Consider the following 27,262-nt stretch of genomic DNA (forward strand, 5'->3'; position numbering starts at 1 on the left):
TTTGTGAAATCACTATTATCCTCTCTAGCATTATACTTTCTTCCCTTCTTTAGATCTATTAGAAATGTCATTATTATCCTAAATAGAATTCAAAGAAACGTTTTTTTTGGGGGGGGGGGGGTGTTAAGGGGGACGAAAATAAGATTCCTTAGATTAAATGGGAGGTAGTGTGTCAACCTAAAAAGGGAGATGGTTTGGGTGTAAAAACCTATAAACTTTTAACAAAGCATTGACAAGGAATTGTTTGCGGAGACTTTTTATTTAAAAAGGGAATTCTTTGGAGAGAGGTGTTGGTAAAAAATATGGGTTAAAGGAGTTAGATAAACTTGTTGAAGGTTCTTTGAACAAAAAAGGGTTTCAATGGTGGAATGATCTCGTTCAAATATGTGAGATTGAAGGTGTACACAAGTTTTTCAAGATTAAAGATGTTTGTTCTCTTTAAACTTGTTAGGAATTTAATTGGGTAGGAGATCAACCTTTATGTTAAAAATTCAACGGGTTTTATTTAAATTATGTACACAAGTTTTTTAAGATTAAAGATGTTGGTCGATGGTTTGATGGAACATGGACATGGAATTTGTCTTAGAGGTTCCCTTGGTTCATTTGGGAGCAATAACTTGTACAAAAAATGTGGGCTACTATTGGTAGACAAGGACCTCAACTTGGAGCTCAAGACGGATGGGAATGGAGATCAAATTTTGGGAAAGTATTTATAGTCAAATAGGTATATGATGAATTGCTCAACCCTGTCATCTTAGAGGATGCCTCTTTCTATAAGATGATGTGGAAATTATCTATTCCATCTAAGTGTAAAGGCTTGGTCTATTAGCTTGAACATAATCGTCTTCAAACGAAAGAAAATATGCAAAAATGACAAATTATACCTCTAGGTTTTGATGAAAACTATGTTTTCTGCCCTTGTAAAGTGGAAGCCGCTTCTTACCACTTTTTTGAATGCCAATTTGCATATGAGGGTGGAGACATTGTTATCCATGGGAAGAGAAAATAGGACCTCTGCCAACAAATTACAAGATGCATATTTGGCAAAATATATGAAGCACAAATGTGGTGGGGAGAGCATTGTGGGTTGTTGTGGTGTGGTCACTTTGGAAGCAAAGAAATGCAATTTTGTTTAACAATGCAAAATAGTGTAATCAAATGTCAAAGGTTTTGATTTCTCACTATAAGTGTGGTATGTTGTGAAAAAAGATGATGGAACTCAATAAACCAAGAGAGGGGGGGGGGGGGGGTGAATTGTTTTTCAAAACAAAACGTACCTTTTAAAAACAGTTACAAAAAAAAAATTTGTATAGATCGTATCACAAAAACATATATGAATCGAACGTAACCAATACTTAATCAATCCACCCTTAAACAAGATCCTTCATTAATATCCTTTCTTTCACAACTATAAATCTTGAATCTTTTTGAAAAACTTGATTAATATTTGAATGAGAGAAAAAGATGAGATCAAGAGAAGAAAGACACAGTCTTTTTATGCTGGTTCTCTCTCTATTACTAGAGAAGCTAATTTAGTTATCTAATCCAAAACCATAATTAGATTTTCACTATGCATCAAGAATCCTTACAAGCAATCACAATCAATCTATAATTCCCATCCTGGAAAATGAGACTAAGGCACTCAACACTAGGGTCCTTTGTGAATAGAAGCCTAAAAAGACCCTACTCTTAACCCAAACTAGAAAACCTTATTCTAGCATGCCCTAAGTGATTCATAACCAAAAGGCATGTAAAACCATACACACAAAAATGAGTAAAGAGATATACAACTTGATCAATCTTTTCTGTAAATAACCTTGCTGGACTGAGGAGGTATTATTCTTCAACTCAAGAGACACAACTCACTTCTAAGAAAAAAGTTTTCATAATCAAACGATTAAGATGTTGTAAGTATAAAGCTATTTTCTTTTCACTAATGACAACTCAAGATCTCTAGCTCATTCAGAGGCTTATGGGTTATTTTTGAGATATTAAGTATTCTCTTGATGTATATGCATGGGAGCACAAGATGGTTATTTATAGAAAAAAAATTATAACCTACTGTAATCGATTAAATCTACAAAGTAGTCAATTAATTCAATAAAGTAATCAATTAGATTATCTTTTTAATTGATTAAAGTGTTCTTACTAGCATCTGGAAATAACTCAAGAAAAATGTAATCGATTAAATACTCAAAGTAATCGATTAAAGTGTTCTTGTTCACTTCTGAACAACTAAGCGAGAGAGAAGTAATTGATTAAACCATTTGGTAATCAATTAAAGCAGAGACTCCTGAATAAATTAGTCAGTCTCAAACAACAGTGTAATCGATCATGAGATATCATTAATCGATTAAATCAATACGAGACTCAATTCTTCATGCTTCAGACATCTTGTTGGAATCGATTATGATAGACTTGTAATCGATTAAAACAAAGAGTTTTTTCCTCTTGAAGAAACTTTTCTAACTTAGAAACTTTTCTTCACACTAACCATGATGATGAATAATGCAATACAAATATCATATGTACTAAAATGCAACATACAAGATAACAACAAATACAAATGCCACTCAAGGGAGTTAGGAATGTAAAATTCAAAACATCTTCAAGATTTTCCTTGAGCTTCAAGCTTTGGCCTATATGTTGTTCACATTGTTGCTCATGTTGATCCTTTGAGCTGCTTGGGTAATTTAGCCGGATGAAATTCGACTTTAGTGATGAGAATGAAGACATTAATGTGGGGATGTTTTGTGTCGTAAGAATTTAGAATTTTCTAATTTGTTGTTATATGCTCTTCTATAGATGCTTTTTAATGTTGGGTGGACTTACATTTTTTGACATATAGGGGCAGGGATTCGTAGCTTTGTATTATAGTAATGAGATCATTCTTGCACTGAATCATATGGTTGATCACTCTTGGTGACAATTTTTTACTATTGTATATACATATACATCTTTTGCCTTGCAAAAAAAAAAAAAAAAACAATTGACTTGATTTTGGAAGTTTTAAACAGCCAAAAATCGTTCTTTAAAATTCAAAATAAAAATTAATTTTTGGTGGTCAAAAGTTGTCAAAAGTTGTGAATATCTTATTCTCCATTTGGTTTATACTGTGCAGAGGGACTAAAAAGAGCATTATGTGAATTTCACTATCTAAAAAACCCAACTTTAAATTTGAAGGACTTAAAAAATGACCAAAATTTGACAGACTAAAAACATATTTAAACCTATCTTGACATATGGTCTAAGCTGAAATTTCCATAGCAAACGAACCATTTTCATCCTTGATACATACTCCTGGACTGTTGCTTTGATCATGAGTTGAAAACGCAACATCAACATTGCAATTCACAAAACTAGAATACGGCTTAATCCATGAACTAATTTTAGGGGTTGTTGGACCTTGATTTGTCTACGTGTTATCACTGAAACCTTTGGCTAGAGTCCATGTATTTTAAACATTGAGTTGCTTGAATATTGACAATTTGTTGCACTGTGGCATAAATTGGACCCTCTCATATTTTATTGCCTTTGTAGCAAAAAACATAAGTATTAAAGAAAGAAATGAAAAAAAGAGTAGATGATAGAGAGACAACGAGGAATTAAAAAGAGATTCATGTGATGGAGAGAGGCTACAAAGAAAAGTGTTGAAGAAAAACCATTTATGTGTTAGTATCTTTCAATTTTGAAGGTTCATATATAGTATTGGGGTATGAAAAAAATATTTTCCAAGTACCAAAGGATGAAAATTGAATGCTTACAAAAGAAAGATTTAATTTTTAACCATAAATGGTTCTCTTAATCATGACCTCACACTTATAAAAAAAAATTGACCTCAAATGGTTCTATGTTATTCTAATCAAGAGTGGAATTATAATTTTAATTCAAGGGGTCATGATATAATTAGAAATATAACATAATGAAGAAGATTTTATATTTTATATCTATAAAATATAAAATTAATAAATATTCAATTTTTTATGAATAAACACACACACACACACACACATATATTAACATATGAGATATAAAAATAAATGCATGAGAAAGAAGATATAAGATGAACGAAGAAATTTTTTTTAATATATCTTAGAATGGAGAAATGATATTTATCCAATTATTTGCTTAACAAATTTTACAATAAACAAAAAAGAAAAGAAAAAAATATGAGAGGTAATTAATACAATTACGTGTGAAACAGTTACACTGTCATTTAATTACAAATAATCATTTATATGACTTTGAAGAGAGTGTAAAATTGTTTTATACTTTGAATCATGGTTTTAAATGACGGTTTACAAGTGCAATTGCGGCCATATCCACATTTGTGACAACAATGTAAAGATTTTTTGACTAACCACACCACAATTGTAATTAGGGTCACACTTTCTAGCAATTTCCTACAACATAAAGGGTTTTTTACTCATCACAACTATGACTACAACTGCAATTTAAAATCACATGTTATTAGTGCGTATTGTTTTTTCTCAATTAATAATACAATAAAAATATAAAGAAAATATTGTATCAATAATAACATAGATTGTTTTTCTTTACTTTCCCCTCCAACATGTAGATTGTTGTGAGGATCCAACATGTGCCCACACCTAATAATTTCCTTTGACTTTATTATTACAATTCACATGTACATTGACAAACATTTAAGTGCTTTAATTCCTAATGCACATGCTTGGTTGAACAGCTTGTGTTTTACATCTTCACTCCGGCGCTCCTTGTTGCTGATTTGGCCGAGACAATCACGTTCAATCGATTGGTTGAAATGTGAATGATTCTTGAATCACCCTTTCATCTTTTGTTTCTTATTATATCATATGTGTGTGTGTTAATTATCAATGTTATGTTATCTTCAGGTGGTTTTTGTTGGTGAATATATTTTTAACGTTAGTGGTTGGCTCCATTCTCGGTTGGATGCTTAATAAAATCGCCAAAACCCCCAAACACCTCCGGGGTCTTGTCAATGGTTGCTGCACTGCTGGTTGGTACCTTTCAAATTTGACTAAATAGTTTTTTTTCACATTATTATTATTATTATTTCATTGTCACATTATTTCCTTGTTGTATCTGTGATTATTTGAAATGGACTATCATTGGTTTTGTTGCATTATTTTTATTGTCATATATTGGTTATTGTGTCTTAGTGTGGTTTTTGGTTTCACTAATGAGGTCTCTCTTAATTGCAGTTGGGAGAAAGATAAGGAGAGAAAAAAGAGTTGTAGTTTGGGTTGGACTTTGTTTGAGTGGTTTAGAATAAAATAATTTTAGTATGTATTTGAGTTTATTCTAAATACTTTTATATACTTAATTTAGTAATATAAATATGAGGGCATTTACATATAATATAGTATCTAATTATTGTTTATTTAGTTTCTCTCTCTATCTCTTTTTACATGGTATCATAGAATTAAGTAGGGTTTAGTCGTAGCTATAAAAAAAATACCGACAATCATATAGAAGGCTGGCCATAATTGTTAGGGGTGAAATATTTTTTTGGGTGGCTAAAACATGGTGTGAATCATGGAAAATAAAAATCATATTTTTTGGGATTTGGTGACACAACAAAAGAAGTCTATAAAATTTGATGGACTTCTTTCCTCACTTGAAAATCTATAGAGGATATGGTGAACCAACAAAAGAAGTTTATATCAATGAGTTAGCTTTTTGGTCTTGATTTGAAGTTTGAGGTGGTTGGATCTCAAATCTTATCTAGTTGAGGGTATTTACATATAATATAGTATCTAATTATTGTTTATTTAGTTTCTCTCTCTATCTCTTTTTACATGGTATCATAGAATTAAGTAGGGTTTAGTCGTAGCTATAAAAAAATACCAACAATCATATAGAAGGCTGACCATAATAGTTAGGGGTGAAAGATTATTTTGGGTGGCTAAAACACGGTGTGAATCGTGGAAAATAAAAATAATATTTTTTGGGATTCGGTGACACAACAAAAGAAGTCTATAAAATTTGATGGACTTCTTTCCTCATTTGAAAATCTATAGAGGATATGGTGAACCAACAAAAGAAGTTTATATTCATGAGTTAGCTTTTTGGTCTTGATTTGGAGTTTGAGGTGGTTGGATATCAAATCTTATCTAGTTGATAGGTGGATAATATTACCAATGTCTTTTCTTTGGTTACACATTCCTCTTTTGAATCCAATTAAATTTTAGAGGGGGAGGTGAGCATTTGCTTGCTACACCTCATTGCCACATCATATAGTCACACTTTGTGCATGTCCTTCATGTTTTACATGCCTCATGACACCTAAGCACACATAGTGGAGAATCTTGGACTTGATCTTGGATTAGTGGGCTAAACTATAGCTAAAATTCACTAATCATAATTAGTGAAATTTTTGCTCCAAAATTTGGCTCCAAAAATTCAATTTCATATTCAAGTGGAATTTGAATAGAAATTCAAATTTCCCTCCAATTTTGTGTGACACTTAGGCTATAAATAGAGGTCATGTGTGTGCATTTTTTCAACTTTGATAATTTGATAATTAAACTTCAAAGTCCAGACTTCTTTAGGGGCACTAAATTTCATGCTCTTCTCTTCCTCTCCCTTCATTCATCTTCTTCTACCTCCAAGCTCTTATCCATGGCTTCCTATGGTGGTGAGCTTCTTCTAGACTCATCTTCTACTTGAAGGGGCATGTTCATTCATCTTTCTCCTTCTCCATTCCGCTACAATCAGACCTCAAGAAGTAAAATAATCCATTGATAAAGAAGATGGAAGGCCTACAAGCTCCATAGGAGCTACATCATGTGGTATCAAGAGCATCTTCATCTAGGTGATGTTTTTATGTTTCCTCTATCTTTTTGTTAGGTGAATTCTCTTTAATTCATTGTTCTTCATCTTATTATCCATGTATATCCTCCATTGTCTTATGGTTTGGTGCTTTTTAGAGTAGATTAAAAAAAATAAACCGATTAAATCTTAGATCTACACTTGTTCTTGCATTTCTATGGTTCAAAATTTGTAGATCTACTCTTGAATCATGTTTTTGTGTTGATTTTAGGTTCTATCATTTTTCATTCATAATATTATTGTGCTGAAACTTAGATCTAAATTTTCTTCCAAAATATTGATTAGAAAAAAAACACAAAAATCTAAGTGTAAATCACTTAATCCATATTGTCTTAGAGTCATGCTTAGTCATAGTAATTGTCACATTATGTTCTAAGCTTGTGTTGAATTTTTATTTTGTTGATTGAATTCTAGATACATTTGTTCATGTATTTTGGTCATTCTTAGCCTATCTTTTGAATTTTGAGTCTAATTCATGCATGTTATTTAGTTCATAACATGTTCTAAATCAATTTCGAGAAGTAGTCTTGTTGTTGAACTCTTTTTTTTGTTTTCTAAGTTTCTTATATGATGGCTATGATGAAGTTGAGTTGTGGTGCGGAGTTGTGAATCAAATAAGTCTTAAGCTCTCTTGAATTGTGTTATTCAAGATAATTGAGCATAAACAAACACAAATTGTAACTATTCAAGATAAACACTACTTTTGATTTCTAGGTGGAAATCGCTGGTGCTGACAACTTAAACATATGAAGTTGTATAAATTACTGGGATTTGGTCACTACGAATTTTGAGGTCTTGGATCAAGATGTAGCTCCATGTGGAGCTTGTAGGCCTTGGATCTTCTTCATCAATGGATTCCTTTGCTTCTTGAGGTCTGATTGCTGTGGAATGGAGAATGAGAAAGATGAATGGAGATGCCACTTCAAGTAGAAGATAAGTCTAGAAGAAGCTCACCACCATAGGAAGCCATGGACAAGAGCTTGAAGGTAGAAGATGATGAATGAAGGGAGAGGAAGGAAAGAATACAAAATTTAGTGCCTCTAAAGAAGTCTGAACTTTGAAGTTTAATTCTCAAATGATCAAAGTTGAAAAATGCACACACATGCCCTCTATTTATAGCCTAAGTGTCACACAAAATTGTAGGGAAATTTGAATTTCTATTCAAATTTCACTTGAATTTGAAATTGAATTTGTGGAGCCAAATTTTGGAGCCAAAATTTCACTAATTATGATTAGTGAAATTTAGCTATGGTTCAGCCCACTAATCCAAGACCAAGTCCAAGATTCTCCAATAAGTGTGCTTAGGTGTCATGAGGAATGTAAAACATGAAGGACATGCACAAAGTGTGACTATATGATGTGGCAATGAGGTGTAGCAAGCAAATTCTCACCTCCCCTTCTAAAATCTAATTGGATTGGGCTTCTCCCAATTCAATTAAATTTATTTCCAACCACACACATCAAATATTCACTTAATGCATGTGAAATTACAAAACTACCCCTAATACAAAAACTAGTCTAGGTGCCCTAAAATACAAGGGCTGAAAAATCCTACATTTCTAGGGTACCTTACCTTTATAATGGAACCCTAAATACAAGGCCCAAAAATAATGAAACCTTAATGTAATATGTACAAAGATAAGTGGGCTAATACTTAGCCCATGGGCCCGAAATCTACCCTAAGGCTCATGAGAGCCCTAAGGCCTTCTCTTGCATCTCTATCCCAATCTTCCAAGAGTCTTCTATCCAATGTCCTTGCGAGGTAGGATTGCATCATTCCCTCCCCCTTGAAAAGGATTTGACCTCAAATCCCGAGGTTCTTGAAACTCTGGACTTTTTACTCAACACATGTAAAAAGAACAAAAACATATGTATTAGTGGTGCTTAGTATGTTGAAGTAAGGTAAGGTCTGAAAACCCATTTCTTGTGCATCTTCCCCTGAAGGAACATGGTTCCTCACCAACTCAATGAGTGGTGCTACAACTATAGAAAAATACGGGACAAACTTTTTGTAAAAGTTTGTTAAGTGATGGAAGCCCCAAATTTTTCTTATACTTGGTGGAGTGGGCCACTCAGGAATGATCTTTATTCTCTCAGGGTTCATGGGAACCCCTTGATCACTATTTAAAAAATTAAGAAAAGTAATGAAATAAAACATACCTTTTTCTGTATTTTCATGTTGATTATTCCTACCAAAAAGTATGACAAACCTAAGGTGTCTCATATGAGTACCTAAGTTTGTATTGAAACTAAAAATAAGAACAAACCTACCTAATGAGTCCCTATGTACACAAATCATGAAGATATTGGGTGCATAAGTGATTTTACAAAAGAGTGTTGCACCACTCAAAACATTCATCATACCACCTATTTTAGGGATTTGGTGCCTAATAATACTTATTTTGGGCACCAACAAAGTACAAGGACTTAAGCTCTTGCAAACCAAACCCTCATCCAACAACTCCTTTACTTGAGGAATAAACTTAAGCCTAAGAGGTGTGGCAATGCTAACAAGTGTCTTTTTACAAAGGAGAAAATATGGAGGTTGTCTAAGAGGAGAAATTTATTTAATATTTGTCTTTATTTCAAAATGCCTTTCCTTCTTAGCTAACCTCTTGGAGGAGACACTTACCTCTTTACACTCCTCCTTAACCATTAAAGGTTGTCCTTCTTCTTGGGGATAGATCTCTTCACTAGATTCTTCCCCTTTTTCTTCTTCACTTTCACTAGAGGAAGGTGAAGTAGTAGCCTCATCTTGGATACTATAAATGTCTTGGCCCCTCATAATCATGGTTTTCTTGGTGGGACATTAAGAAATAATGTGTCCTCTTCCAAGACATTTAAAGCACCTCATGGAGCTAGTCTTCTCTTGCATACTAGCCTTAAGGGGTTGCTTTTCTATTGTCTTCCCCTTATCATCTTTGGGCTTAGAAGGTGTCACCCCTAAGATGCCTTGACCTTGGTCTTTCTTTGGATAAGAGTGAGAGCCATAAGATTTTGAAGTAGACTTTCTTTTAAGTTATTGCTCTACCCTTATTTCCCAATCTAAGTTAGCCTCTACATTGTCCTTCCCATGGAAGTATGGGAGGTTAATGTTAGCCTCTTGAGACTTTCTTTCCTTTTCTCTCCTATGGGAGTGAGGTCTAAGATGTGGCATATGCCTTCCTTCATAATAGTCACGAAGTTCTTCACTTAGGCTCTTGCAAGAGATATGACTACTATAGGAGGCATGCTTTTCTTTTCTTAACTCTTTTTGTATTTTCCTTCTTTCTTCTTTTCTTATTTGTTCCCTTTCATCTTGATTTATTCTTATCCTCTCTTTTCCCTTTTCTTTTCTTTCTAGTTTTTCTTTCCATAACTTAAGGGAACTCAACTCATCTAAGATTCTAGATAGAGGGTCCTTATGACTAGTACCCTCACCATTGACACTAGATGAATGATGACTCATGTTCGTTCCTAAGTTGTGGTTCTTTCTTTTTGGGCGTTTGTAAAAAAGGTAAAAGCTAAGGTTCCAAAAGAACTCAAGATAAGCGTGATAAGAAAGAAGAAAGTACTATGCAATAACAAGGTAAACTAGGTGTGGCTAGTAAAGAAAATAAACTATGAAAATAAGCAAGAAATTAAAGTAGGTGAGTCCTAAGAGTGTTTGGATGAACACATTTAAGGTTCCCAAAAAAATACTCACAATCCTAAGGGACAAATTGCCTAAAATTGTTACACACAAATGGAAGTAGGGTGACCTATTGAAGGCTCCCAACTTACTTCCAATGAAAGGCCTTTTTGTTACAAAATTTGAAAGCAATGAAAGTAAGTAAATTGTCAATTACAAAATTACAAAAAAGGTCCTCAATTTTGGTGGTTGTTCTCTCTTTGGCGATTCAGTCAATTTGCAGTGCTTCTTAGTCCAATAGCTTTTAAGGTGGTTTTCCCATTGCTTCTTGACTCAAATTCTTCAATGGATAACACTAATCCTCCTTTCCAATTCCCTATACGGCAACTCACAAACAAGGAAACAAAGAGACAAGCAATAACCAAAGACCAAAAAAAATGAAATGAAAGCTAAACCAATAGAGTTTTAACAAGACAAATTTTCATGAATTATTCAAAAATTAAAGCAATGAAAAACACATAAAAGCAAGCTAGGACTCAAAGAGGAAACTTTGAATGACTCTAGAGTACAGTAAAAAAAACTATAAAAAAAAGACTCAAGAAACCTCTAGTTTTGGAAATTTTTTTCACACTAATTTTAAATTGATATTTCAGAACTAAGATTGGTATAAAATAGCTACCAATTATAGAACAAATTTCGAGCCAAAACAACAAGCACACTTCCCTTTCACTTTTTTTCCTAGACACTGATTTTTCTGCCAACTTGTGTGATTTTTCTTATTATTTCCTTTAATTCAAATCGGTTGGTTTTTTTTTTTTTATTATTATTTTGGTCCAGATGTCTAGAAAATTCAGTAAACTTTTCAGCTCTAAATTCGTAGTGACCAATTCCTAGTAATTTATACAAGTTCATAAGTTCAAGCTGCCAGCACCAGTGATTTCAACCCAGAAATCAAGAGTAGTGTTTATGTTGCTTAAGGCTTGGATAATTACAATTTGTGTTTGCTTATGCTCAATTATCTTGAATAAAAAAATTCAAGACAGCTTAAGACTTATTTGATTCACAAATCCAGCCACAACTCCGCACCACAACTCAACTTCATCATAGCCATCATATAGAAAACTTAGAAAAAAAAAAGAGTTCAACAACAAGACTACTAGGAATTGATTTAGAACATGTTATGAACTACATAACATGCATGAATTAGACTCAAAATTCAAAAGATAGACTAAGAATGACAAGAATACACGAACAAATGTATCTAGAATTCAATCAACAAAATAAAAATTCAACACAAATTTAGAACATAATGTGACAATTACTATGAATAAACATGACCCTAAGACAACATGGATTAAGTGATTTACACTTAGATTTTTGTGTTTTTTTTTCTTATCAATATTTTGGAAGAAAATTTAGATCTAAGGTTCAACATAAGAATATTATGAATAAAAAATGATAGAACCTAAAATCAACACAAAAATATGATTCAAGAGTAGATCTACAAAATTTGAACCATAGAAATGCAAGAACAAGTGTAGATCTAAGATTTAATCGGTTTATTTTTTTGAATTTACTCTAACAACAACAAAATATAATACAATGGAGGATATACATGGAGAATAAGATGAAGAACAAGGAATTAAGGAGAATTCGCCGAACAAGAAGATAGAGGAAACAAAAGAACATCATCTAGATGAAGATGCTCTTGATACCACATGGTGTAGCTCTTATGGAGCTTGTAGGCCTTGGATCTTCTTTATCAATGGATTTCTTTGCTTCTTGAGGTCTGATTGCAGCAGAATGGAGAAGGAGAAAGATGAATGGAGATGCCACTTCAAGTAGAAGATGAGTCTAGAAGAAGCTAACCACCATAGGAAACCGTGGATAAAAGCTTGAAGGTAGAAGAACATGAATGAAGGGAGAGGAAGAGAAGAACATGAAATTTAGTGCCTCTAAAGAAGTTTGAAATTTGAAGTTTAATTCTCAAATGATTAAAGTTGAAAAAAATGAACACACATGGCCTCTATTTGTAGCCTAAGTGTCACACAAAATTATAGGGAAATTTGAATTTCTATTCAAATTTCATTTGAATTTGAAATTGAATTTGTGGAGCCAAATTTTGGAGACAAAATTTCACTAATTATGATTAGTGAATTTTAGCTATGGTTCAGCCCACTAATCCAAGATCAAGTCCAAGTTTCTCCACTAAGTGTGATTAGGTATCATGAGGCATGTAAAGCATGAAGGACATACACAAAGTGTGATTATATGATGTGGCAATGGGATGTAGCAAACAAATGCTCACCTCCCCCTCTAAAATTTAATTGGATTGGGCTTCTCCCAATTCAATTAATTTTATTTCCAACCACACACATCAAATATTCACTTAATGCATGTGAAATTACAAAACTACCCCTAATACAAAAACTAGTCTAGGTGCCATAAAATACAAGGGCTGAAAAATCCTACATTTCTAGGGTACCTTAACTAAATTATGGAGTCCTAAATACAAGGTACAAAAATAATGAAACATTAATCTAATATGTACAAAGTTAAGCGGGCTCATACTTAGCTCATGGGCCCTAAATCTATCCTAAGGCTCATGAGTACCCTATGGTCTTCTCTTACATCTCTGGCCCAATCTTCTTGGAGTCTTCTATCCAATGTCCTTGCGAGGTAGTATTGCATCAACATATGTCTTTTCCTCATTTTTCATCTACCTCTAAGTCCTTTATTGTTGGCCTATATATTCTATTTTTGTTCCTAAATCTCTTTCAGATTCTCTTAGTCATTGTGGTTCAAGACAAACAATGGAGGAGGAAATGATGACTCTTGAGAAGAATGAAACTTGGAATTTGATTTCCTTATAGGGAAGCGAGTTATTGGTTGTAAATGGATTTATAATATCAAGATGAATCTTGATTGATTTGTGGCTTGTTTAAAGGCCAATCTCTTTTGAGAAAAATTACACTTGGAATTTAATTTCCTTCCTTTTAAGGAAGCAAACTATTGGTGCTAATGGGTTTATATTATCAAGATGAATCTTGACGGGTTTATGGCTTGTTTAAAGTCTTGCCTCATTGACAAGAGGCATGCTCAAACTTATGGAGTTGATTATACTAATACTTTTCCATTTATTGCTAAGATTACCTTTGCTCGTATTCTTATCTCTCTTTTGTTGCTACACACTATTGGCCTTTGTTTCAATTAGATATGAAATGCTTGCTTTTATGGTGACTTACAAGAGGAGTATATGGAGCGATCACTTGGGTTTGTTATGGATCAAGGGGAGTTTAGCAAGTTGTTCCACTTAAAAAAGTTGTTATACGACTTGAAGTAATCACCTATTGGTTTGGGAGATTCAAGGGTAAGGACCTTGTATTTAAACCGAAGTAGGCTTAAAGTGATCATCCAATGTATTATCAAAATACTAACCTTGGAAACATTTTACTTGTGGTGTATGTTGATGATATTGTAATTACAAAAAGTGATAACAAAAGCATTGGCAACTTGTAGAGTTTTCTTCAAACTCGGTTCCAAACTAAAGACTTAGGGGCCTTAAAGTACTTCTTGGATATTGAAGTTATGTATTCGAAGAAGATCTTCATATCACAAAAGTAGTATGTTCTGAACTTGTTGAATGAGGTTGGTTTGATGGAAGTCTTCCCATAAAACAAGTGAGACTCTTATGGAGCCAAGTGTCAAGTTGATAACATATGAAGTTCTATTCTCTAATCCATAAAGATATAAATGTCTGGTGGAGAACCCCAAATGATCGCATTGTCACAAGCCATATATTGACTTTCTACTAAGTGTTTTTAGTCAATTCATGTATTCTCCAACTAACACTCATTAATTGGGAAGCACATATATGCATTGTTAAGTACTTGAAGAAAGCATTGATAAAGTGGATTGTGTAATAAGATGATATGCATATGCAAACGGAGGCTTTCTTTGATGCAGATTGGGATGGCTCTCCTATGGACTATTAATCTACTAAGAGGCTACTACACATTTTTTGGAGATAATTTGATCTCTTGGAAAAGTAAGAAGGAGAGAGTGGTGGCAAGATTTAGTGCAAAGGCAGAATACAAGACTATGGCTTATACAAATTGTAAGTTGATATTGGTGAGATAGATTTTGGAGGAGTTAGGATTTTCTAATACCTGTCCTATGAAATTGTGGTGTGACAATCAAGCTTCCATACATATCACATCACATTCGATCTTTCATGAATGAAATATATTGAAGTAGATTGTCATTTCATCTTAGAGAAGGTATAACAAATCTTATATCTATATGCTACGTCAAGACAACCAACCATTTAGCATATGTGTTAACAAAAGATTTGAATAGGGTTTGTAGTTATTTTATTTGTTACAAGTTGTGCATGATTAAAATTTATGCTCCATCTTGAGGGTGAGTGTTAGAGACATTTATGTTAGAGTCATTTATAATAAAATGGTTTTAGTATGTATTTGGGCTTGGCCTAAGTGCTTGTATATACTTAACCTAGTAATATAAATATGAGGGTAGCTACACATTGTAGAATACCCAATTATAGTTTACCTATATGCCTCTTGCTTTCTCTCTCTCTCTCTACAAACTTGAAACATAAGTGAAAGTGGAATCTAGTTTTGCAATTGAGTAAACCATCATTTTAGTCCTTGAAAGTGTATAATGTTGTCACATTAGTCCCCAAAAGTGAAAAACATTTAAAATAAGTCCCTATCCAATCACTTTAGTCCCTAAATTTAATTAATTACTTATTATGACTTTAGTGTTTAGAAGTATGTTAACATTATCACTTAAGTCACATGATTTTTTGAATTTTGGACTAAAATGAGAGATGAATTGCACTTCAAGAGACTTTTTTTTTTATTTTATTACATTTAGGGAATAAAGTGACGATGCCTCACACTATTGAGGACCAAATTAACTATTTAAGTATGCATTTCATTTAGCTTAGAATAAATCAACCAATTTTGTGAGTATGACACTCTTTTCTAAATAGTTCCTAACATAATAAAATTATTCAAGTAATCTCTAAAGTACTAATAATTCATGTCTTTAGTCCGTCAATTTAAATATTAGTAAAGTTCAAGGATTGGTTTGAAAGATTTTTTTAATATTTGAAAGACTACTTAACATGATTTTGATACTTTTAGGACTACTTAAGTAGTTTATTTAACCCGAGGAACCACTTGAAAGAGAGAATACTAGTTTCAGGATAAAGTTGATTCTTTTCTCTTTAGTTTATTTTAGTGAAATAACTAATTTATTCTATAGTGTAATTCTCATGTATATTATTATAAAGTTTTTATATATAGTTAACTCATCAAAAGTAATTTTAGGTATGACTTTTAAGATAAATATTATATAAGTCTATAAACTTATTACATATAACAATATGTGAATGGATGATAGTACTTAACACTCTTGGTAGATTCTAATTAAATTTTGTATTTTTTTCTTGATTTTGAAGGAACTTAAAAAATGATTATTTCTCATAATCATTTAGCAAACATTCAATTGTTTGAAGTTGCATAATTTACTTTAACACCTTTGCCTTCATTTTGTTATATGTACGGGTGGTTGTGCATGGGGATTCTTGTGCACAGGGAATTTGGGGAATATGCTTCTTATCATTGTCCCAGCAGTTTGTGAACAAAGCAGTAGTATATTTGGAGATTCATCCACATGCTCAACTTATGGACAAGCTTATGCGGCATTTTCTACAGGAGTATGACTTTGTTTGCTTTATTTCAATATATATTTATGTTAAATTATAGCTTTTAATTAAGCACAAAGCTAACATGCTTGTTGAAGGTGTTTTCACAATATACCAAATGACATGCTATGCCTTTATCACCCGTCTTTTTCAATATGTTCGTGAGTTTGAATAAATTCCACAATGTGTTTTATGTATAAAGTAACTACTATCAATATCAAAGAGGTAATAAAAATTAATGGGACACATTTTGGTATGTTCCATAGTTAAAACTAGTGTTACTTATATCTGCCCCAAAATAGTGCAATGTCTTGAGTATCTATTCCAACTTTGCTATACAATGTACTTGTATTGAATTTGCCACTTTCATATTCTTTGAAGCCATAATTTTATGTGCCTTTTAATATTTCAGGTGGGTACAGTTTTTATATGGACGTATCTGTTTATCGTCATGGATACAAGTACGGATAAGAGCACTAAAAAAGAGATTAATAGTGATAGTGTAATATGTTCTGCTGGAACCCTAGAAAGATTTCCCCCAAATATCACAGAATCATTGCTAACTTCAACGGACTCTGTGAGCATTGACGACCTTTCCATTCAACCGGATCATGAGTTACCATATGACAACAATGGGAGAAAGGTCACAACTTCTATATAACTTTAAACATCCAGTATTTCTATTGATTTATTTTTACTTAAACAAAGTTTTCTCTTATGATATGCTTTCATGTTTGAAATGAAAACTGCTCATTTAATCCTAAAAATAATGATACACTCTTAAAATGACAATTTTATCTAATAGTTATATTGACTTTTTTCTTTCATAAAGTGAACTTGAAGCATAGAAGGCTCGGTGCTTGTTATTGGTTCCTAAATATTTCTTTATCTAAATTAAAATGCAACTGAAAATTTTAAGCAAGGCCATTATTATGGTTTTTAAACTCTGGTACTTATATCCTACTAGAATGGAAGCCTAGAGGGATTCAAATCTCAAAACATTACTAGATTCACAAGATCTCATAATTAAAGGGATCACAATCAATTACTTTTTGTTTCTATTCGAAGTTTTGTGGGATTATCCAATATTTTTGGTTTCATTTTTAGCTTTATGTGATTATGCATTCTCCACACACTGATTTTAAGAAGTTGCCATTGTGGAAGTGTTAAGCATTAAACATTAAAACATTTGGTCAACTTTAATACAATGTATAATAACTTCTTGATCCAATTCTTTTATAATTCTGTTAACCTAGGCTCAATTTATTTTATTAAATAAAAAGAAAGATTATTGAATACCGTTTTCCATTTTCTTTTGTAGACACCAATCTTGGATAACATTACAAGTTCAATTACAAAATGCATGGGATATGTCAAAGTGGAGACAGTGTTTACACCATCAACAATTGCAGTGGTAAACATTCATTTTCATTGTGACATGAACTTTCAGTGAATGCTATTGTCATAAACAAAAGATGACTAAATGAAGTAAAGTTAATTTGAATTTTGTTTTTGGGTAAACTTCTAATGAATCTTGTTATGTAATGAGTGAATGTAAATTAGGGATGCATATCACAACTCACAATGCACAAATTTAGCATCCCTAGGTTTAGTTGCCCTTGGATGATTTATATATTCCCAATATTTTAAGTAATGCTTTAATTGAATCCATGGAAATTATTTTACTGCTAAATTAAAAATTTGTTCCCTTTCATTTGATATTATTTTTTTGTTTTATTCCTTGTATGAAAACTTTATATTTTAGTCCATGCATAAAAAGAATTTTACAAATTGATCATGGCTGTTTGCCAAAGTTATAGTGATACTAGATTTGATCTTTATACTTGATACATTTTTTTTTGTTTTAATCCCTACGGAAAAGAATTTTACACTTCATTTTTCTCCTTAAATAAAAAAATTCTTCATTTTAGATCACTTGACATATTTTTTTTCTTTCTAGTTCCCATAAGAAAAATATTCTAACAACATTATAATTCTAATAATGGCATACGCTAATTTCTAAATTGAGCATTTTTTTTCACCTAGAAATCAGAATATAGTTTTTCCATGAAGGGACTAAAAAAAAAGTATTGAATATAAGGACTAAATTTATAATTTAACCTTATTTTTTTGGACTTTTGGGGAAAATAAAAATGATTTACAAGGAGAAACTGGGCTATGATCAAAACAACAAATGTTGGACAAAGTTAATCAAAGGAAAGAAAGTATAGGTTAGAAGAGATTTGTTTAGGCCCTAAAGAAAAGAGGACAATGTTGAAGTAATTTTAACAAGGTGCATAGTGCAATAACTCCACATTAAATTAGGTTTTCCAATGTTTATTGAGCTACAGTGGATTCAATACTACTACAAATTCTAGGTAATTTTTTTTAATCTAATTTAGTTGTTGACTTAAATCTAAATGGGAAGTTATCCAAGTATGCAACATTGCATAATATATTTAGTAAATAGCTTTTAATTTTTTTGTTCCTTTTATGTGGGATATGTGATGGATATTCTCATTGTGGGGGTGAACCTTGTTAGACAGAGTTTTCATGCATAAAAAGTTTGCAAAAATAATTGACATGTTGTCTCTTCATTATGAACTAACCTTTGGCACTTATTTAAGGGCTTCTAATTTTTTTATAATTCTCCTTTTTCCACAAATTTAGTGTCTTACTTCATTGAGGAAGTGTTTTTCAAGGTCCTCTAAACCCCAAGGGTATGATCAGATGTAGGAGAATAAAGGGGAAAAAACAAGTTTATTAGTATGATTGTATTTGGGAAGAGTTCTTTTACTCTCAATCAAACTAGTATGTTTTGTTGAATGCTTATTGTCCATCTTTTCTTGCTTTCCTTGAAATTGGATGATGGTTATCTAAGTTTTCTATTAGTCTTTTGGTGCTAATACTAAAATATGTCAATAATAATATAATTGATCCTAAATTCTTACTTTTGTAGTTTGTGAATGAGTCCTTAACTCTTCTCTTTCACTTGTTTTCTTTAGATTATTGGATTTGCCATCGGAGCGATTTCTCCAATTAAAAAGCTCGTGGTTGGTGATAGTGCTCCCTTTCGTGTTATTATCAGTTCTGCTTCTTTAGTGGGGTAAGTGTTTCTCATATCTTTGGATGACTTGGATTTTTCTTTTTGCATATATAAACACTTAAAGACTTATTATATTGTTTGGATTTAGCTCCTCCAAAAAGTGAAAGGGTGCATCTTAAAGATAAAATGCAATTATATCAATTAATTAAAATATTAATAATTGAAATTATGATAAATATGTACATGTATAACCAGCCATATATTAAAATCTCAATTACCATTGAAGGTCTTATAAATAACCATTACATAGAATGTCAACTTTTTTCATTAGTTACTAAGGTGATGGAATGGTGAGTGTTAAGATGTTCTACTTAGCACCTTTCCAAACCATCCACCATCAGGTAAGGTTGCCACCATTGAGCAACCATGAGATTTGTTCCTTAATGTTGGACATCTATCAATGTCACAATGTTTAGGGTTATTTTGGGAAGTTGTGGGGTGGTCTTACCACTGTACACATGGTTGATGGTGTCGATGTTGACATTGAGCTTATGCTTAAACTTGTTGCGAGCGACATGACTGATGAAGGAGCGACAACATGTTTAGAAATGAAACTAGATAGAAAAGGCTCTATCTATTGTTGTAGTGGCGACGAGCAAAATTATTGCTAATTTCAAAAGACAATAAGCTATATGCCTTCCAGTTTCAACCAACTTCTTTGAAAGATGATTGATTCCTTTCAAAGATGCAAATTCATCAACATTGCTACACAAGTTAATGATGTAAGTCTTGAATTAATTAGCAAGCATCATTAGATCAATTGAAGAAAAATAATATGGATAAAACCATGGGAATTCAATCAGTCTTGCCTTATCAAAAGTATAGAACAAATTGGCTGGATTCAAACAAGCCATACAAAGAAGCAACCGATTTTTTGTCTCACTGAAATGGTCATTAAGTTCCTAAACTATATGTCCACAACATAAAATAATTCAACATGATAGTAATGCTCTATTGTGATATCTTGAGCTTTACTTGCACGTCGTGATCTCCTCTTAGGAAAAGACATATCTTCCATATTAGGAATGTTAATGACGTGTATTGCAAAACAAAATTACTTCCTACAATAAAGATTATCATCCGTAATCCTTCATAGTTTATAATCGTTGCATTGTGATATTAACCAAATTCATAGCATTAATGATTTCTTGTCTGTCTTTGGCAATGCATGTCAAAATTCATTTAAAATACCCAAGACATTTTTCATCAAATGCAATATGAATGCAAAGTCAAAATCCTCTAACAAATGTTAAAGACCATTGACTTCAGCTCTTTGATTTGCATTTGATCCATCATCTTTTATAATTTCGAAAACATTAATTATAGCAAAATGCATCACTATAAAATTGATCAAAGTTGCATAATGAAACCCTGAGGAGTATCAACAGCTCGTTTGAGACTAGTTTCTTGATTCAAATCTTGTCCACTAGAAATTTTTCTTTTTTCAATGCCTTTCTAAAATTTGTTTTTCACGAAGCATGTCATGTCATTTGCAAGATCCCCCAACAACATTCAATAAAGTGGATACTAAATTAAAAGGAGATGCAACGTGAATGTGATTTTTGGCAGTAACAACCAATGTAAGTTGTAATTGATGGGCAAAACAACGTACATAAAATGCAAATGGGTTCTCTTTTAAAATTAAACTTTTGAGACTAGAAAATTCTCCTTACATGTTGCTAGCACCATCGTAACCTTGTCCACGGATTCTTGATATACTAAGTCCATGTATGCAAATTAATTCATCAATTTTCATTTTCAAGGACAAAGAAGTAGTATCTTTAACATGAACACTACCAGGAAAGCACTCAATACTTTCACTTTTGTTAACATAAAGCAAAACAATAGACATTTGCTCCTTATTTCATGTCACGAGCTTCATCAACAATAGTAGCAAAAAGCTCATTTCCAAGATTAGTAATAATAGCATTAGTTGTTTCCAATGCAACAACATTAACAATATTCTTTTGGATTATTGGAGCAATCAATTGATGGTTTTCAAGAGCATTTTCCAAGACAACATGATTTTTTGACTCATTGTGTTCATAAATAAATTTAATAAGATCAAGGATTACCTTGATTAGTAGAATGGATTGATTCATAATGACCACAAAAAGCTAATTCTTGCTTCAATAGAAAGCGAACACAATGAATTCATGTTGTTAAACGTCTTGAATATAAGTCACAAACTTGTTCAAATTGCTTAGATATTGCAACTTCAATATGGTGATTTTGATTCATCAAATCTTGGCACTTCTTCAAACCAATGTCATATGCACTATTAGGACCTCTAACATGAGATGTGAGTTTGTCTTCCTTATTCTAATTTGTGAATCCATTTGTCACAAATGAATCACCACCTAATTGTTTCCCAAAATTGAGCCTAAAAAGATAACAACATAAGCAAATGCAACATCTTTTTCTATGCTATACTCTAATGAGTTACCAAATTCATAAAACCAAGAGGGACAAAATCTTCTTAAAGAATTTCCAATTTTTCTTTGAATAAAATTATGTTGAGTAGGTTGGCATGGTCCTCTTTGTAAATATGTTCTTCATATCTTATCTCAATCATTAGGATGATATGCTGAAATTATATTTCACTTTCCTAGATCTAATGGTAAGTCTTATAAACTAAATTTAATTTTTGTTGTTGAAGACTTGATTCATGAGGTTTTGATGAAGATTGTGGCTCATTTGATGATAACTTCCTCTTCATGACAAATATATCCATTATCTATTCAAAATTTTTAAAAAATAGCAATAATAAAAAGAAATAAAATTTAAAATAATAGCACTCATGAAATAAAAATTTCTAATTTAATAAAGCAAGGAATGGAAACAAAATGACATTTTTATTAATAATTATACAAAATAACACACACACATATAATATCTAACAATGTTGAAACTTGAAAGATGTTTCACCCATTGACCAAATCAATATTAAAGCGTTGGAATGGAAACAATGGAAATTAGTAAATAATAATTTGTTTAGGCAACTAGAAAAGGTTATAAAAAAAAAAAAGTAAAACCGATTCTTACTAGAGAGATGCACCTAAATCCTCCCAAAAGAAGCTTCACCTTGCTTGAAATAAGACACTAGCCATGCCAACAAAAAACTTCTCAAAAAGTATATAAGCCACTCATAAGCACCAACACTCTTTGTTCATTTACGAAGCATTTCACCACATGATCCAAATATTTAATTCTCGATAAGCATATTAACTATTCTAGACTCTCTACTTTCTTACTTGGTTTTCTTTCTTTCACATGGATATTTTTCACAATGAAGGAAACTCTTTTGATATTGGGATTTAGTAACTAGAAAAGTGTATCCATGAAATTTGAAAGAGATCTAAATTAATTATTAGAGACTGTGATATTTTTTCCCCCAAAGATTAGAAATTACTCTAATTAGCTTAAAAGATAAGGATTCAATTCCTATTTAAAAAGGATTGTTGTTTGAAATATGTTTAGTATCCTAAAAGCTTAGATTCTACTTTAAAATAACTAATCTCTCACATTGAAATTTGTTCTTTTATTTTAATTAGCTAATATCTCAAATTGATAGCTTAATCACAAATCAAACTTTCCTTTGTAAAACTAAACAAAAATTTAAATGTTATAATTAATTAAGGAATGAATAGGATTAGATTTGAGCTAAAAAGTCATGGAATCTCTACATGTGGGACTCAAGTCTAGCAAAGTGGGAGTTGAGTCCTTTAGGTTTTGCTTCGTGCACACCATAGTTTTCCATGGCTAAACTCAAGTTAGACCAATGTGACTAAAGTCCTTAAAAGCTAGACCCGAGTCTCTTGTGTAACATCAAAAAATTATAGACCTTAGAAATAATAATAAAAGATATCTTTTGTGGAATAACATTTAATGCTAATGGATTAAAGATATCGTTAGGAATTATAAATAATTACCTTAAAATAGAATTTAATGAGAATAAAATAATAGGACCCAAATAGGGATCCAAAGCCCAAAAGACCCCCCCTTCCCACACACACACACAACAACGATTTTAAGATTAGAATGGAGAAAGGAGAGTTAGAAAAGGAAAAGAAAGAAAGGAAGGAGAGTGAAGGAGAAAAAGGAAAGGAAGGAAGAGTGGTGCAAAGACCCAATGCCTAGATCTAAGACCCCATAGTGTGAGTGCTTCCCTCCCCTTTAACTTCATTGTTTTCTTGTTTGTGCTTGAAATCCTCTTTCTTCTTCTTTTTTCTCTTTTATGCCCAAAGTTAGCGATTTGATGTTTTAGATGAGGTTAAGCTTGATTGGGGAGTGTTTAAGCATGTTTGAGAGTTAGGTTATGGTGTATGTATGTTGCAGGCTTGATCCCATATGGTTGGAAGAGATTGAGGGGCCATCATTGGAGCAAAATCACAAAGGTTCACAATTATGTGGAATCATAGCCATGCTTAAGCGTGAGATCCGCTGCACTTTGTAACGACCCACCGACGTTACATGAAACTAGGAACTAACTTAAGTAGAAGAGTTTACTTTAATTCATTTAAAAATCTTCAATTAATTTATTTATTAAAGTATTTGTAAACTTTTCACACCTCAAAGGCTAAAGGTTGAAGCACAACATCAACATAAAACATCACATGATATATATACAACATCATAGTAACTCAAATCTCCTCAAAACATGCATATAAACATAAACCACACTATGGATAAACTAGATAAACTCTTAGTTGGTCAACACTATATTCATGAAGTCTGCAAAGACATGGGGTCACCTCCTATCCATTTTCTCCCCCACGTATGTCAAATACGAGATCACCATAGGAATGAACCACACATGCAACAACACAAGGATAAGCTTATAAAAAACAAGCATGTTAAAACTATATACAACTTAACAATTAAAGCATAAACAAACACCGTCATATACATATAGAACATAGTATTAGAAAATCATACTTGGCACAAATATTAAAATTCATATAATAAAGCATTAGCCATTTCATATAACTCGTCAACCATCACATAAAGATTCAATCATCATACACCATTATCATCATTAATCGATCATCATCACCATGATTCAACCATCAAACAACATCATCATCAGCCCATCAATCATCTATGTCAAAGACAGACTCAACTCTATGGAGATTTACACCACATGAGTGATTAAACCAAGTGCATCCCTCAACATAGTCACACATTTGAGCATTCAGGGAGATCTAGATTAATCTTACTGATGAATTGTGGTTTTATTGAAAATGAATGAGTGTGGGTGGTGGCTTACCTCAGCAAGGCTTGCAAAAACCTTAACCTATTTAGGGATTTGTCCTTACACATAACCAACAACTAAACTTATATTACTTAAGGTTTTGAGATCTCAAGAACCAAGGTTTCACCATCAACAACAATCCATCCCATATGCACTAAAAGGATCACCAATCCCGATATGCAGTACTTCTCAATACCTTGGCGTGCCATTCAAAGTCAAAACATAAGGGTGATACTCAAAAAGATACCCTACTAGGCAAGACTCTCAGGTAGCTTTAGTGAGGTGGAGTTTTGACATGGAACTCACCCTCCCATGTATATCATTTTCCAACAACAACAAAATATTCCCAAAGGATATAGTTAACTCTTTTTTACTCATATGAATAATTCTCAAAACAAGATTATAATCCATAACAATCATACATCATAAATTCATTCGTCAATCTCAACAACACCATGAAAGGTTATGATATCAAATATTCACGATTCATATGCTTACCATACTCATGAACTCACCTATAGTTCAATAAGCATAGCAAGACATTCTAACACCTTGAATAGTTGCAAACAACTCCCCAAAAATTCATATGGATGTGAATCTCATGATCTCAACATAAAGTCAACTTTAATCATAAAACAACATCATCTCAACCATATTTCATATCTTCATCAAGAAATCAACCAACACAACCCAAAACCTTCATCAATTAACATAATTATCTCATCATCAATATAATATTTTAAACAATAAAGGAATCATTTCACATCTTTAAAAGATCACAAAATATTATAAATAAGAAGTATATCAATCTCATCTTTCTTTTTAAAAAAAATTATATATCAAGCATTAAGTCATACTATTATTAATCTTAGAAAACATCCATAAGAAATATTAAACTTTACTTTCAAAGCATTTATGATCATCTCAAGTTCTCATTTAAAATTAAAAGGATTATATATAGCTTTCCCAAAGACTATTTTTCCAAACTTTCACTTTAAAAGAAATTGACTTTTGGCTATAATAAGAGATTATGAAACTATGGTAATAGATTATAGGTCGACATAACAAATTACAAAATTGTTGTAATCAATTACAGGTCGATCTAAAAAATTATTAAATTGATCTAATTGATTACAACTATAGCTCATTTTAATCGATTACAATGATTCAAAATGAAGAAAGTCACACACACACACACACACACACACACACACACACACACACACACACACACCCACACACACACACACACACACCCACACACACCAAGGGACAACAAATGAACACTAAAAGGAGGAGAAAAAGATATTCTTTGAGCAACACAACCAAATTCTCAAATCCTCAAGGAATGGGTTTTCATCGAGAGAAAGAACAAAGTAGATTAAGAGCTTTTGTGTTGTGTTTCATGTTATGCAAGGGTTTTGGGAAGGTTTTTGACTCTTTTCATTCCCTTTCTTTGCACCCTACAACTTGCTAAACTCACCCACCCATTTCCATCACTTAAGGCCCAAACACTCTAAAAGTCATCAAAACACACATACAACATAACATACATAAACATAAGAAACCATCATCTCATAATTAATTAATTAATTAATTACAGACACTTAAATTAAATTTAATTACTCTAGTGAATTAATTAAACCACTTAATCAAAAATTACAAAAAACATAATGTTACAATACTTTCCAACAAATAATAAATTTGTCCTAGAAATTTGCTTATTAAGGAAATATTGTAAGCATTGTCCAAGTACACAAATCCTTCGCCTTTTGTAATCCTTGGCCTTTCCTTTGCGATCTTTCTTTTAGTCAAGTCATCCCTTTTCATCTAGTTATTTATCCAAATTCCCCAACCTTAATCCTCCCCAGATAGAATGTTTTTAATCAATTCTCTCTCTTGCTAGTACCGTGTAACTTTTTTCATAAAACTATGATCTTTCTCATAAATCTCGTTTTTTTCCAAAGCATGAATCAAACAACTACATGAAGATGAAACCTCATTTTGTCAAAAAGCATACAAATCCATTTTCAAAAGAGAGCTTTCAAAACACAAAAGGGTTGAACATAAACTTTCAACAAGTTTAAAACATAAACCACATTTTTATCCATCTTCCAAAGAGATTTCAAATAACATAAAACATAGGTAAATCCAAAAATTTCAATATGATTTAAAACATCCAAACTCTTTTTCACTAGGTTTCCAAACAATGCACCCAAAAGATGGTTAATAGATATCTCAAAATGTTTTTCCAAAAAACCACAGGAAAGGTAGGTCATTCCTATGGGATATACCAAAGGTTTTCTCCAAGGTTCATAACTTTACTCACTATAATCAACACTAGGTTTCTCACACTATAGGGTTCTACCCCAAAACACGATTCTCACTCTTTTGATTGCAATCTCTACTAAGGTGTCCATTCCTACACCAAACGATATACCAACTCTTGCCAAGGTAGGAGGTTTCTTCTTAAGGAACTATTAGGTTCTTACTACCACTCAAAGCTCTAACCGTGCTTACCACTAGTTCTTAGGGAAAGCTAATGCACTTACTCTCTAGACTACTCCACTAAGGGAATCATCTTGAGATTGAGTTAAAAATCTAGAACTAGAGGTCGAGGTTCAAATTCCTACAACGTCCTAAGTCAATTTGGTCAAAACAAGGTCTGACATCATCTCATAACTATGTGTGCATTCTCGACAAGGACATCTCATACTCCCTAAT

At 32.2% G+C, this 27,262-nt stretch overlaps 1 protein-coding gene across 6 annotated transcripts in view; it reads left to right on the plus strand.

Moving 5' to 3' along the window:
- The window catches only part of LOC100804439 (protein PIN-LIKES 3), a 52,472-nt gene that overhangs the window by 9,941 nt on the left and 15,269 nt on the right, over positions 1-27,262 (plus strand). For 5 of the 6 annotated variants that reach the window (XR_003264998.2, XR_003264997.2, XM_006599200.4 and 2 more), the window contains exons 3-8: positions 4,706-4,785; positions 4,875-4,999; positions 16,069-16,190; positions 16,591-16,821; positions 17,500-17,592; positions 19,184-19,284. Coding sequence is in view for 4 of the 6 variants with exons in the window: in XM_006599200.4 (XP_006599263.1) it covers positions 4,706-4,785; positions 4,875-4,999; positions 16,069-16,190; positions 16,591-16,821; positions 17,500-17,592; positions 19,184-19,284 (752 nt within the window). In the remaining 2 variants the exon portion in view is untranslated. The remainder of the gene's footprint in view (positions 1-4,705; positions 4,786-4,874; positions 5,000-16,068; positions 16,191-16,590; positions 16,822-17,499; positions 17,593-19,183; positions 19,285-27,262) is intronic. The other variant, XM_006599201.3, reaches the window with a different exon arrangement.

The sequence above is a fragment of the Glycine max genome, chromosome 16 (genome assembly GCF_000004515.6).
Source record: "Glycine max cultivar Williams 82 chromosome 16, Glycine_max_v4.0, whole genome shotgun sequence".
NCBI classification, from domain to species: Eukaryota; Viridiplantae; Streptophyta; class Magnoliopsida; order Fabales; family Fabaceae; genus Glycine; species Glycine max.